Source organism: Moschus berezovskii, chromosome 4, assembly GCF_049115385.1.
Source record: "Moschus berezovskii isolate FMDL1 chromosome 4, NW_MosBer_1.0, whole genome shotgun sequence".
NCBI lineage: Eukaryota > Metazoa > Chordata > Mammalia > Artiodactyla > Moschidae > Moschus > Moschus berezovskii.
The window spans coordinates 52,223,269-52,236,363 of record NC_142463.1 but is presented as its reverse complement, the minus strand read 5'-3'; the positions used below and the strand labels follow the sequence as shown (position 1 = coordinate 52,236,363).

Below are 13,095 nucleotides of genomic sequence, written 5' to 3'. Positions count from 1 at the left end.
CTATGTTTGCAAAAAGCAGCTGGTATTTTCATATATCTTTTTGATTGTTTTTTCAGTCTCTTTCATTTATTTCTAGTCTGAGCTTTACTATTTCCTTTCTTATACTAACTTTGTACTTAGTTTCATCTTTTTTTCTAATTCCTTGAGGTGTGAAGTTAGTTTGTCTGAGATCTTTTTTAATGACATATGTGTTTATTGCTGTGAACTTACCTTAGAACTGCTTTGCTGTATTCCGTATGTTTTGATGTGTTGTGTTTCTACTTTCCTGTGTTTCAAGTTGCTGTTTGACTTCACTTTTGATTTATTCTTTCACCTCTTAATTATTCAGTGGCATGTTGTTTAATCTCCACACACTACTGAATTTTCCAGTTTTCTTCTTGTAATTGACCTCTAGTTTCATACGATTTTCTTTAGAAAAGAGGCTTCATATGATCTCAGATGTCTTGCATTTATTAATACTTGTTTTGTGACCTAACATGATCTATCTTGGAGAATGCTCCATGTATACTTGAGAAGAATGTGTATTCTGCTGTAGTTGGATGGAAAGTACTATAAATGTTAAGTCCATCTTAACATTTGTTAATATGTCCTTAAGTCCAATGCTTCCTTTTTGATTTTCTCTCTGGACAACCCATTGATAAAAAGGGAATTTTGAAATCCTATTCTGTTATTATATTGCTAAATATTTCTTCCTTCATATCTATTTATATCTACTTTATATATTTAGGTGCTCAAATGTTAGGTACATAAATATTTATAATTTCTATCTACTCTTGATAAATAGACCCTTTTTTCATTGTATAATGAGCTTTGTATCATAACAAACTGTGGAAAATTCTTAAAGATATGGGAATACCAGACCACCTGACCTGCCTCTTGAGAAATCTATGCAGGTCAGGAAGCAACAGTTAGAACTGGACATGGAAAAATAGACTGGTTCTAAATAGGAAAAGGAGTATGTCAAGGCTGTATGTTGTCACCCTGCTTATTTAACTTATATGCAGAGTACATCATGAGAAACGCTGGGCTGGAAGAAGCACAAGCTGGACTCAAGATTGCTGGGAGAAATATCAGTAACCTCAGATATGCAGATGACACCACCCTTATGGCAAAAAGTGAAGAAGAACTAAAGAGCCTCTTAATGAAAGTGAAGGAGGAGAGTGAAAAAGTTGACTTAAAGCTCAACATTCAGAAAACTAAGATCATGGTATCTGGTCCCATCACTTCATGGCGAATAGATGGGGAAACAGTGGAGACAGTGACAGACCTTATTTTGGGGGGCTCCAGAATCACTGCAGATGGTGACTGCAGCCATGAAATTAAAAGACGCTTACTCCTTGGAAGGAAAGTTATGACCAACCTAGACAGCATATTAAAAAGGAGAGACATTACTTTTCCAACAAAGGTCCATCTAGTCAAGGCTATGGTTTTTCCAGTGGTCATGTATGGATGTGAGAGTTGGACTATAAAGAAATCTGAGGGCCAAAAAATTGATGCTTTAGAACTGTGGTTTTGGAGAAGATTCTTGAGAGTCCCTTGGACTGCAAGGAGATACAACCAGTCCACTGTAAAGGAAATCAGTCCTGAATATTCATTGGAAGGACTGATGCTCAAGCTGAAACTCCAATACTTTGGCCACCTGATGCAAAAAACTGACTTATTTGAAAAGACCCTGATGCTGTGAAAGACTGAAGGCAGGAGGAGAAGGGATGACGGAGGATGAGATGGTTGGATGGCATCATGGACTCAATGGACATGAGTTTGAGTGGACTCCGGGAGTTGGTGATGGACAGGGAGGCCTGGTGTGCTGCAGTCCATGGGGTCGCAGAGAGTTAAACATGACTGAGAGACTGAACTGAACTGAACTGAATGAGCTTTGTGCCTTGTTTCAGCTTTTGGCTTAAAGTCTATTTTGACTGATACAAATATAGGTACACCTGATTTCTTTTGGCTTAAATTCATGGAAAAATCTTTTTCTAATCTTTCACTTTTGGTCTAAGTATGTCTTTAAAGGTGAAATGAGGCTCCTGTAGGTAGCATATACTTGAATCTTTTTAAAAATTTCCATTCAGCCACTCTGTCTTTTGATTGGAAAATTTAGTTCATTTACATAGTTGTAATTATTGAAAGTTATAGACTTACTTATTTATATCTTGTTAACTGTTTTCTGGCTGTTTTAAAGTTTTTTGTTTTTTCTTCCCTTTTTTTGTGATTTTATCATTTTACATAGTGGTATCTTTTGATTCCTTTCTTGTATCTACTCTGTGGTTATCGTAAGGCTTATGTAAAATATCTTATAATAACTAAAGGAGAAGGAAATAGGAACCACTCCAGTATTCTTGCCTGGAAAATTCCATGGACAGAGGAACCTGGAGGGCTACAGTCCATGGGATTACAAAGAGTCAGCCACGACTGAGCACATCAGCAGTATAATAACTAAATACCTTATAGTTAAAATATATATCTTATAGCTGATAATAAGTGAATTGGTAATGCATACAAAAACTCTACATTTCTATATCCCTTATATTTTATGCTACAATGTTTCTGATATCACAGTTTACATCTTTTTATGTTGTGGATCCATTAACAAATTATGTAGTTATACATAATAAAGTCCTTTTAATACTTTGTTTTTAACCTTTATACTTTATACTATAGTTCTAAGTGATTTACCTACTACCATTAAAATTTTAGAGAATTTTGAATTTAAGTGTATATTTACCTTTACTGTGAGTTTTATGCTTTCATATATTTTCATGTTACTAATTAGCATCCTTTTGTTTCAGCTTAAAGAACTCCCTTTAGTATTTCTTGTAAGGCTGGTCTACTGGTGATGAACTCTTACCTTTTGTTTGTCTGGAAAACTCTTACCTCTCCTTCAATATTGAAGGATAACTTTGCCACACAGATAGTTTCTTGGTTGGCAGATTTTCCTTTCAACACTTTTAATATATTATTCTACTTCATTCTGGCCTGCAAAGTTTCTGCTGAAAAATATGCTTATATTCTTATGGGGATTTCCTTGTATATAAGAAGTTCCTTCTTTCTTGCTGCCTTTACCTGACTTGACTTTTCAAAATTAACTTTATGTGATTCAATGTGGATCTCTTTAGATTGGTATTTTTTGAACTTTCTGGATCTGGATGTCTGTTTCTCCAGGCTCGGGAAATTTTCAGTCATTATTTCTTTGTATATGTTTTCTGCCCCTTTTTGTTCTCTCTTCTCCCTTTGGGACCTCTGTAATATATAAAATGGTCTGCTTGATGGTGTCACATTAGTCTGTTATAACTTTATGCCTTCTCTAACTGGATAAACCCCACTGTGTTGTCTTTGAATTCATTGATCCTTTCTTTCACTAGATCTAGTCTGCTGTTGAATTCCTTTAATTTTTCAGTCCAATTATTGTAATTTTTAGCTCTATAAATTCTATTTTTTAGAAATTTTCTTTTTATTGAAATTCTCATTTTATCCATGCATTGCTCCCTGACCATGGTAAGCATCTTTACGATCATTATTTTGAATTCTGTATTGGGTAAGTCAGTGATCTCTGTTTCATAAATGCCAGTTTGAGAAATATATCTTGTTTGTTTATTTGCAACATGTTCCTTTGTTTCTTCATTTTTTTCCTCGACTCTCTGTATTTGTTTCTGTGCATTAGATAAAGCAGCCATCTTTCCCAATTTGGCAGACTAGTCTCATGTAGGAGATGAGCTTCATTAATCAGCCCAGCCCAAGCTTCTTATTCTCTCAAATCTTTGTGATTGTCCTAGCCATCATAGTTAAGTAGCTCTTAGTCGTTGAAAGTGTAACTCGACCTGTCAGTGTCCCAAAGGGAAGGGTCACAGTCAGAACTAGACAAGGCTGATTAGAAACTAAACCCTCAGACATCAGCTGGAAAAGTACGTAGTTAAGCCCCTTTCAGGGAGAAACTAGGAGGGAAGTTTTTGCCTGCTTCCCCAGCACTCAGCCAGGATATATAATCATGGCAGTGCTAAGTGGTGGTAGGGCACGCCTTAACCATTTAAAAACTGATTCCTTGTTTTCTACGGTCCTGTGAGACTCATAAGTACAAGCCCTATCTAGAGCTACACAAAGCTGGGTCACCAGGCATGTTTACAAGCTCCTTCCAAAGAGAAGTTGGTGACCTGCTCCCCCTAGCTCCTTGTAGGACCACAGGTAGATCTAGAATGTGCAAATTAGAAATTCAACTTTTAGGCAGGGTGTTATAAAGTATGCACTCAGTCCCTTCCCAGGAAAAGACTGGAAGATGGGCATTTTTGCTTGCTCTCTCTTTGCTAGTCTCTGTGATTGCTGTAGTTGTTTTTTATAGTCCCATAGAACTTGTGGGCATAAGCCCCTTTGGCTTCAGAGCTAAATGTTTTGGGGGTCTGTCTCGTGGGTGGGAATCTTGAAAGCTGGAATCCTTGATGTGCTGCTCAAACCCTTTACTCCTCAGGGAGAAGCTGAGAGTTGGGGGTATGGTCCTGGTTGTATGGCATTGTGCCAGGCGTAGGGTTTACGGTGACTGTGTCTCAGCCTTTCCTACAATTTCACTGTTAGGTTTTTTAGTTGCCTGATTTGAAGGAGTCACTCAGCTTGTTTCTGGATTTCTCTCAGAGGAAATTGCTCCAAGTGGAGCTATACATTCAGTGCATCTGTGGGAGGAGGGAAGTTCAGGAGCCTCCTCATTACCATCTTTGTCCCTCCTACAAATGATTTGCATAGATATCGCTTTGAAGAAAGTATATAAGTAGTAAATAAATATATGAAAGGACGCTCAATATTAGTCATTGTGGAAATGCAAATCAAAAACATAATTAGCTACCATTTCATACCCAATAGAACGGCTACTATCAAGAAATGAAAAATAATATGTTGGTAGGTTGAGAATAAATTAGAACACCTGTGTATTGCTGGTAGGAATGTAAAATTATATTGCCACTGTGGAAAACAGTATGGTGATTCTTTGAAAAGTTAAAAATATGATTGCCATATGATCCAGCATTTCCACTTCTAGATATATACTCAAAAGGGTTGAAAGCAGGGACTCAAATAAATACGTGGGCACCAACATTCATAGCAGCATTATTCACAATAGCCAAAAGATAGAAACAACCCAAATTTCCATTAACAGATAAAAGAAAAAACAAAATTGTTTGTGTGTGTATATATATACACATGTACACACATACATATGTACAACAAAATATTAATCAGCTCTAAAAATAAATGTAATAGATGGATCCTCATAACTTAATGTTAAATGAAATAAGCAAGACACAAAAGGTCAAATATTGTAAGATTCCACTTGTATAAGGTATCCAGAAGAGGCAAATTCATACAGACAAGAAGTATGATAGAGGTTACCAGGGACTTGGATGAGGGGAGAATGAAGAATTATTGTTTCAATGGGTACAGAGTTTCTATGAGATGATGAAAAGTTCTGGAAATTGATAGTGATGGCAGTTTCACAATACTGTGAATGTACTTAATGCTACTGAGTTGTACACTTAAAAATGGTTAAAATGGTAAATTTTATATATATTTTACTACAGTTAAATTGAAAAGCCCATTTAAAATTTTACTATTATTTATTTTTATTTATAGAGTCTACAAATCATTAATAGGTTTAAATATCTCCTTCTCATAGAGGCCCAGAGCAACATTTCTAAATTCCTAAAATGCTGCCTGAGATGCTGTTTCTGGTGTTTGGAAAAAGCAGTAAAGTTTTTGAACAGAAATGCCTATGTTATGGTAAGTAGATTATTTTTATTTACTAAACTTCTTTGCAAACCTGAACCCCATGTCTACATTTCCATCTCAAAAGCAGTTGTACATCAAGCAGTTGAATTTATCACCATGTTGATACAAGAATTTGTGAATCCAGTGCATGATTCAGGGCTATGCTTTCCTAGCTGAGATAGTAACTTAACTGTACTTCATTATTACCTTCAATACCTTTATGGAGAGGGAAAATATTATTTCCCTTGTGTGTGTGTATCCTCAGTCATGTCTGACTCTTTGCAACCCATGGACTGTAGCCCTCCAGGCTCCTCTGTCCATGGAATACTCCAGTCAAGAATACTGGAGTTAGTTGCCATTTCCTCCTCCAGGGGATCTTCTTGACCCAGAGATCAAACCTGTATCTCCTGCATTGGTAGGCAGATTCTTTACCACTGTACCACCTGGGAAGCCCATTATTTCCCTTAGAAATATAAAAATGTGCTAGATTGAAAATAATATTATTTGTCTTTGACATACTTTCATGGAAGGGAAGCTTAATTAGTCTAGACTTCACAATGAAAAGAAAATATTTTTCTAATTCTGGGATTTACACATTTTTAAGGAAGGATTTTTCTTTCTATAATTCTTATTTTGAAATGTGTGGGAATTGATAATGTAACTGAGTTTGTTACTTATTTCCAATAGGAATATGGAGGCTTCTAAACAGATTTTTTTTAAAAATAGGGGATCCAAAAATATCGTTCTAAAATTTAACAACTACAACCTTATTAACACTTGATTATCACAGTGATATAGGGTCTGATGGTGTGATTCAAATAGTTATGGATATTCAAAGAGTCATTTATATAACTCCAGTGAGACTATTTTATTGAGCCTCTTAATCAATAAAGCAAGTTTGTATTGGAAGGCACAGGGTTTCCTGAGAGTAATTTTTAATGTGAATGCTACAACATTTAACCTATTCAGCAATACATCATAGCCAAAACCCTTCAAAGACAAGCTGTGACCTGGGATTTGAGAAGATCTACCTCTGTTTACTTTGGCCACCTGATGAGAAGAGCTGACTCATTTGAAAAGACCCTGATGCTGGGAAGGATTGAGGGCAGGAGGAGAAGGGGACGACAGAGAATGAGATGGCTGGAGGGCATCACCAGCTCGATGGACATGAGTTTGGATGGACTCCAGGAGTTGGTGATGGACAGGGAGGCCGGGCGTGCTGCGGTTCATGGGATTGCAAAGAGTTGGAAACAACTGAGCAACTGAACTGAACCTCTGTTTAAAGTTGTGTATTTCCCGTGGAATTAAGGGAAAATAGCAACTGAAATATACCTTATTGTCAATGACTCTGAGAGTTGTGCAGAGTTGAGGATACATGGTTCCCAAGCCTTGCATGAGCCCAAAGGTTGGAAAGATGAATGACAGTAACTGTATGGGTGACACAGAATTAATTAATGTTCCTGTCATTGGATTGTCTGTTGGTCTTGTTAAGTTATCAGAATAATATCAACTGTCTTCCTCAGATGGCAATATATGGCAAAAACTTCTGCAAGTCAGCAAGAGATGCTTTCAATCTGCTGATGAGAAATATTTTAAAGTAAGTAAGCAGGTTGAGCATTGCAGTGGATGGTTTGGTGAATCTTGAGCATTTATACTCCACATGTTGGTGGTTTTATTAGACATGAATCTTTTTATTTTAAAATATTTAAATCTTCTCCTTCACACTTTTAATTTCTTTGTATGTCTTTTAATCGTTGTTCCCATCATCCATCTATACCTTTATACCCACTGGCACTTACTCATCTTTATTATACCCAATGCTCAAGAAATTCCCACACAAACATTATCATCAATTTTCTGACTTTTCTTTCCTTCCAAAATCTACAGAGTCTGAGTGAACAAAATCAGAGAACCAGTGCAGCCATCCTCAGGATGCAGGGTGTCTATAGTCCTCAAATTAGAGTGAGAGAGGCCGACATCACCAATAGCACCTGACAGTCCTATAATACCATTTTCTGTTTACTTTCTTATAAATAAGTCAGAATTTCATGCCTGGGTTCCTTCATTTCTTCCATTTAATAAGTGCTAAGTAAGATTTCAGCAAAGACACATCAAAATTAATTCATGGATTATTTACTTTCATAAATTTCTAGTAACACATCTAAGTTAACACAAAATTATACATTTTTTTCTGATTCTCAGAATTGCAGTTATGGATAGAGTGACGGACTTTGTACTAATCCTGGGAAAGATTCTAGTTGCTGGCTGTATAGGTAAGTAGTAGTAGTAATAATAGTAACAATAACAACAACAATGAAGATTTTAAAATAATTTAACAGGTGCTTAGAAAAACTTCTTTATGACAAAAAGCTATATTCCTCTGCTCCAGGTGTCCTGGCCTTTCTACTTTTCACCAAAAGACTCCCAGTGATTATAGAAGGACCAACATCTTTAAATTACTACTGGGTACCTTTGCTGGTAAGAGCTGATAGTAAGTTTGGGCTGCTACAATAAAAATACCATAGACTGGGTGGCTTAAACAACAGGGGGTTATTTCTCACAGTTTTGAAGACTAAGAAGTCTAAGATCAAGGTGCCCACAGGTTCAGTCCCTAGTCAGAGCTTCCTTCCTAATTTGCAAAGGCATACCTTCTTGCTGTATCCTAACAGGGTAGAAAAAGAGATCCTCTCTCATCTTCTCTTATAAGGGCACTAACCATTCACGAGGTCTCCATCCTTGTTTCCTCATTGCCTCCCAAAAGCCCCATGCCCAGATGCCATCACACTGGGGATTAGGTTTCCACGTAGGAATTTTGAGGGGACACAATTCATTCCATAGCCACTGGGTAATATTGACTCTGATTTATGAGAGATGGCAAAATAAAAAACCAAAAAGGAATAGGAAAAATAATGATAGCTAACATGATTAGTCTTACTTTGTGCCCAGCCTCATTCCGCTGTGGAGCTTGGGTTCCTTGGATGCAACCCCTGAGAAAGAGGATTGCAAGCAGAGGGCTTATTATGAAGTGCTCTCTGGAGATACACTGGAAAGGAAGTGAGGAGGACAGGGCTGGGCAAAAAAAGAAACTGATCCATACTGCAATTACAGTTGAAGCCTCAGACGTAATTATAGGAATATCTGACACGAGGGCTAGGCCTCCATATACTGCATCAGACAGCCATTGGCCAAGGGTTGCCGTCTGAAGGACGGTGTAACCTTGAGTGAGGCAGTTCCCTGCAAAAGCAAGTCCTATGGAGCAAAACAGCTGAGTCATCAGCTGCCTGCCTACATTCCCAACAACTGGGAGATAGATGTGGCAACAGGAAAGGACCTGGAGGGAACCCTGTGGGATCTTTAACAGTATATTATTAATAACTCACTCAATCCATGCGTCATAAACACCACTGTTACATTCTCTGCTTCCGCACCAACAATCTTCCATAGGAAGCACAGAGAGATTAAGTGACTTGTTGAGTGAGTGCCTGAGCTGTGATTAAACCTAGGCAGTGTGTGCTCTTAACTCCTATGCTCTGGACTTCCCCGGTGGTCCAGTAGTTGAGTCTACTTGTTCAGCCTCCCTGGGAGCTCAGTGGTAAAAAAAAAAAAAATCTACCTGCCAATGCAGGAGACACGGGTTCAATCCCTGATCTGGAAAGATTCCACATGTCATGGGGCAACCAAGCCCGTGAGCCACAACTATGGAAGCTTGTGCACCTAAAACCTGTACTCTGCAAGAAGAGAAGCCACCCCAGTGAGAAGCCCCACTACAGCTAGAGAGTAGCCCCCACTTGCCACAACTAGAGAAAGCCCACATGCAGCAATGAAGACATAGCACAGCCAAAACTAAATGAATATTTTAAAAACAATAGGATTATTCCATGAAAAAATGAAACAAAACAAAAAACTGTGCTTTACTGCCTCAGTATGCAGGATCCTAGATCTGGGATGCTTTTGGTAGGCATTAGGGATAGTGAAAATTGGCAGAAAATCTAGTACATTTTGTTTAAATATCAGTTCAAATACACTCAAAAACATTACCATTGAATCTTACATTTCTATATTGAAATTTTTTCCATCAAAGATTACTTCAAAGCTTGCTTATCATGATTTCATTTAAAACTCCGCTATTGTTCTTTTGGACAAATTTACGACATCTTCATTCTTTTCTCTACTCATTTACAGACAGTGATCGTTGGATCTTATATAGTTGCACATGGATTCTTCAGCGTCTATGCAATGTGTATTGAAACAATTTTCATCTGCTTCTGTAAGTTTTCAGTATATGTGTTTTCCATCTTCGGTAGATAAACAAAAGATGAAAAGGTTTACACCCATGTTTTTAGCTGGCTGTGGATTTGCTATGACCTGGCTGCAACTGCAAAACAGTGTTTATTTGGAAAGAGACATTGTCTACTAGATTCTTTTTAAAACTTAACAGCTGAGAGATGATACTTGCAAAGCACAGGAGAGTCAGGCACCATGGCATGGTGTTAGCATGAAATTATTTTTTAATTTCTAAAAATATTTTCAAATTTAAAGTAATGATTGGCTTCTGTTATGCTTCGTTAACAACTGAAGACTTAACTGGGCTTTGAGGCTGGGCTTTGGGAACTCTTGAGGAGAGCCATTATAGTTTCTGATAAAGCCAAGCTGGCAACGATTTCAAAGATACATAGAGCCAATTCACACTAGGTAACACAATGACAGATAGATAGGATTAATAGAAAGGCATGTCTTGGAAATGTTTAGATGAACTCTGATGCTTATCGTTAAAATATTTCATTAGGGCTTTCATCACTGACTTCTGCACTGTGCCTCTATGGAGCATGTGCTACTCACATACACAGAACGGGTATGTTTTCTATTAGTACCCCATCTTAAAAGCCCTAGGGAATCTAGTGCCTATCAGGAGCTTGATCTGTTGTCACCTTCAGCCTAGATAAAGTAAGGTCAACAGATGAAAGAACAGAGCTTGTTAGCCAATACAGCTAGTATCCTCTGAGAGATTATTTCTCTGGCACATTGTTCTTAAGAGGAGCAGAGAAAACATTCTATTACAGGGCATTACTGAGTGATCTACCTGTATAAAATGAACAGTTTAGTGGGTTTCTTGGTATAACTCATAGCACCAACTGCATGTTGGGGTCAGGAGAGGAGATAGTATGTGTGTGTGTGTGCTGGGGTCAGGAGAGGAGAGAGAGAGAGTGTGTGTGTGTGTGTGTGTGTGTGTGTACCACCTGCAGTGCGGGACATGATGTTGTAAGGAGTCGGACACAACTGAGCAACTAACCACACAAACACATACACACACATACACACATATATGTATATATATTTCATAGGGAGTTATATTGAAGGAAAAAAATCTTCTAGAAAATGGTTGGATCTCTTTTTCCTTTCTGAACATTTACAAATCAATTTTCAATAACTGGAAAAAGAAGTCAGGATAACTTTGTGCACAAGTGAGCTCTTCCTTTGACTCTAAATGGAACTGGAATGTTTAATCTTTTCCTAGCACCCCAGTGGTTTGTCAGGAAAAGCCATCTACAAAATACCATATGAACAAACTTCAGCTCAGGTATGAGATGGAAGAAGGAACATGGGAATAAGGTAGCTTAAGACACAGAAGAGACAGAGCTTTCAAATATTCAGAGATCTTTCATCTCAAATGCTAATTATGGGAGTCACACTGGGAGAGCCCACTGGGATCTTCCCCATTTTTATAACTGAAAAGTTTTCTCAAAATGTATCCCAGGAAAAGTCTAGAACCTACCAGTTTCCAGTCTTTGGAAGCTTTGGCAAGTCTTGTGGATTTTAATTTTGACAATGGATTCTAAATTTGAGAATGAAGAAATGTTTTGCACTCATCTATATTACTATATTCCACTCATCTATATTGTCAAGTTCTTAAAAATCAGGTATAATTTCAGTCTGTTCAAAACATCGTGGGTTGAATGTGAACATTTTTTTTTTATATTCTTGTCATTGATAATAAAGAACAAGAGAAACTAAGTTGTGTTTCTCTTCCCTCTCCAGCTGTTACTTTGGGCAACATCTAACTTTGGAAAATATTCTCCTTAAATGATATTCCAAACCAAATTCTGATTGTGTGGAACTGTACCTTTGTTATTTTTTTTTCTGCATACCTCATTATACCTATTATCTTGATTGCCAGAAAACTGGTATGTTTAAAAATGCGAACCACTTGCAAATACTCTACTTTATAGAAACATAGCATCCTTTCAACATTACAAAGAAATGAGAATTCTGATCCCCAGATAGGAGAAAACAATACTTGTAGATGATTATTATCATTATTATGTGCTTGATACTGTAGTTCTGACCCATTCCTCAAAAGTAATAATGATATAAACATATAATACGTGATATAGAAATATGATTAAGGAAAAAAGAACAAAAATGTTCAGCATCTGTGATGCTTCCTCCTTAGCTTTTCATTTTGTAGCTGAGGAAAGTCACTGTGAAGTCCACTGTAAACATCTGATAAGTCAATAATCCAACCATTCCTAAGAGAGTATGGTGAAAAATAACTTAGATATATTCTAAGTGATTATGCTATATGGTTTTATATATCTTATCCTTTATTTCATGGGGCTTCCCTGGTGGCTCAGAGGTTAAAGCGTCTGCCTCCAATGCGGGAGACCCCGGTTCGATCCCTGGGTCGGGAAGATCCCCTGGAGAAGGAAACGGTAACCCACTCCAGTATTCTTGCCTGGAGAATCCCATGGACGGAGAAGCCTGGTAGGCTACAGTCCACGGGGTCGCAAAGAGTCGGACACGACTGAGCGACGGAACGGAACGAACGGAACGATCCTTTATTTCATAATAAATAAAGGCTAAAAATAATATCATATTTTAATATACTAGTAAAAACAGAATCAAGTTGCATTTATATATTCATTGAGATATTATCAGTTGTGAATTATATGTATCTGCAAGAAATTTAATTCTATGTAAACTTCTCCTTGCTTCTCAGCATCATTCTGATCCTTTCCCCCAACCACCCAGCAGATGTGTGCTCAGTGAAAACCCATCATCTTACTATAGCAGGAATATAAACTCATGTATAACAAAAGTCATAAGACATTGTATTAGCTTTTGAATGTAATCTGAGACAAACTGCAAGGATTTAGGACAGGGCACCTTTTAGCAGCATGAGATCTGAAGTAGGTGTCTAGAAACTGAGTCCTCACCTTATCCTGATTGCCCCAGAGTTTTCAACTTTAGGAGAATCATTTCACATCCCTGGGTCTCAGTTCCTTCATCTGTAACATTAGGGTGTGAATTACCATTAAGAGCAACTCTGAACTCTGAAATTCAATTATTCTC

At 37.4% G+C, this 13,095-nt stretch overlaps 1 protein-coding gene across 1 annotated transcript in view; it reads left to right on the top strand.

Annotated features, from left to right (window-relative positions):
• SLC44A5 (solute carrier family 44 member 5) overlaps window positions 1-13,095 on the top strand; it is a 115,612-nt gene that overhangs the window by 98,779 nt on the left and 3,738 nt on the right. Inside the window, exons 15-19 of the mRNA XM_055401397.2 lie at window positions 5,654-5,757; window positions 7,269-7,342; window positions 7,948-8,018; window positions 8,135-8,223; window positions 9,928-10,012. Coding sequence (XP_055257372.2) covers window positions 5,654-5,757; window positions 7,269-7,342; window positions 7,948-8,018; window positions 8,135-8,223; window positions 9,928-10,012 — 423 coding nt within the window. The remainder of the gene's footprint in view (window positions 1-5,653; window positions 5,758-7,268; window positions 7,343-7,947; window positions 8,019-8,134; window positions 8,224-9,927; window positions 10,013-13,095) is intronic.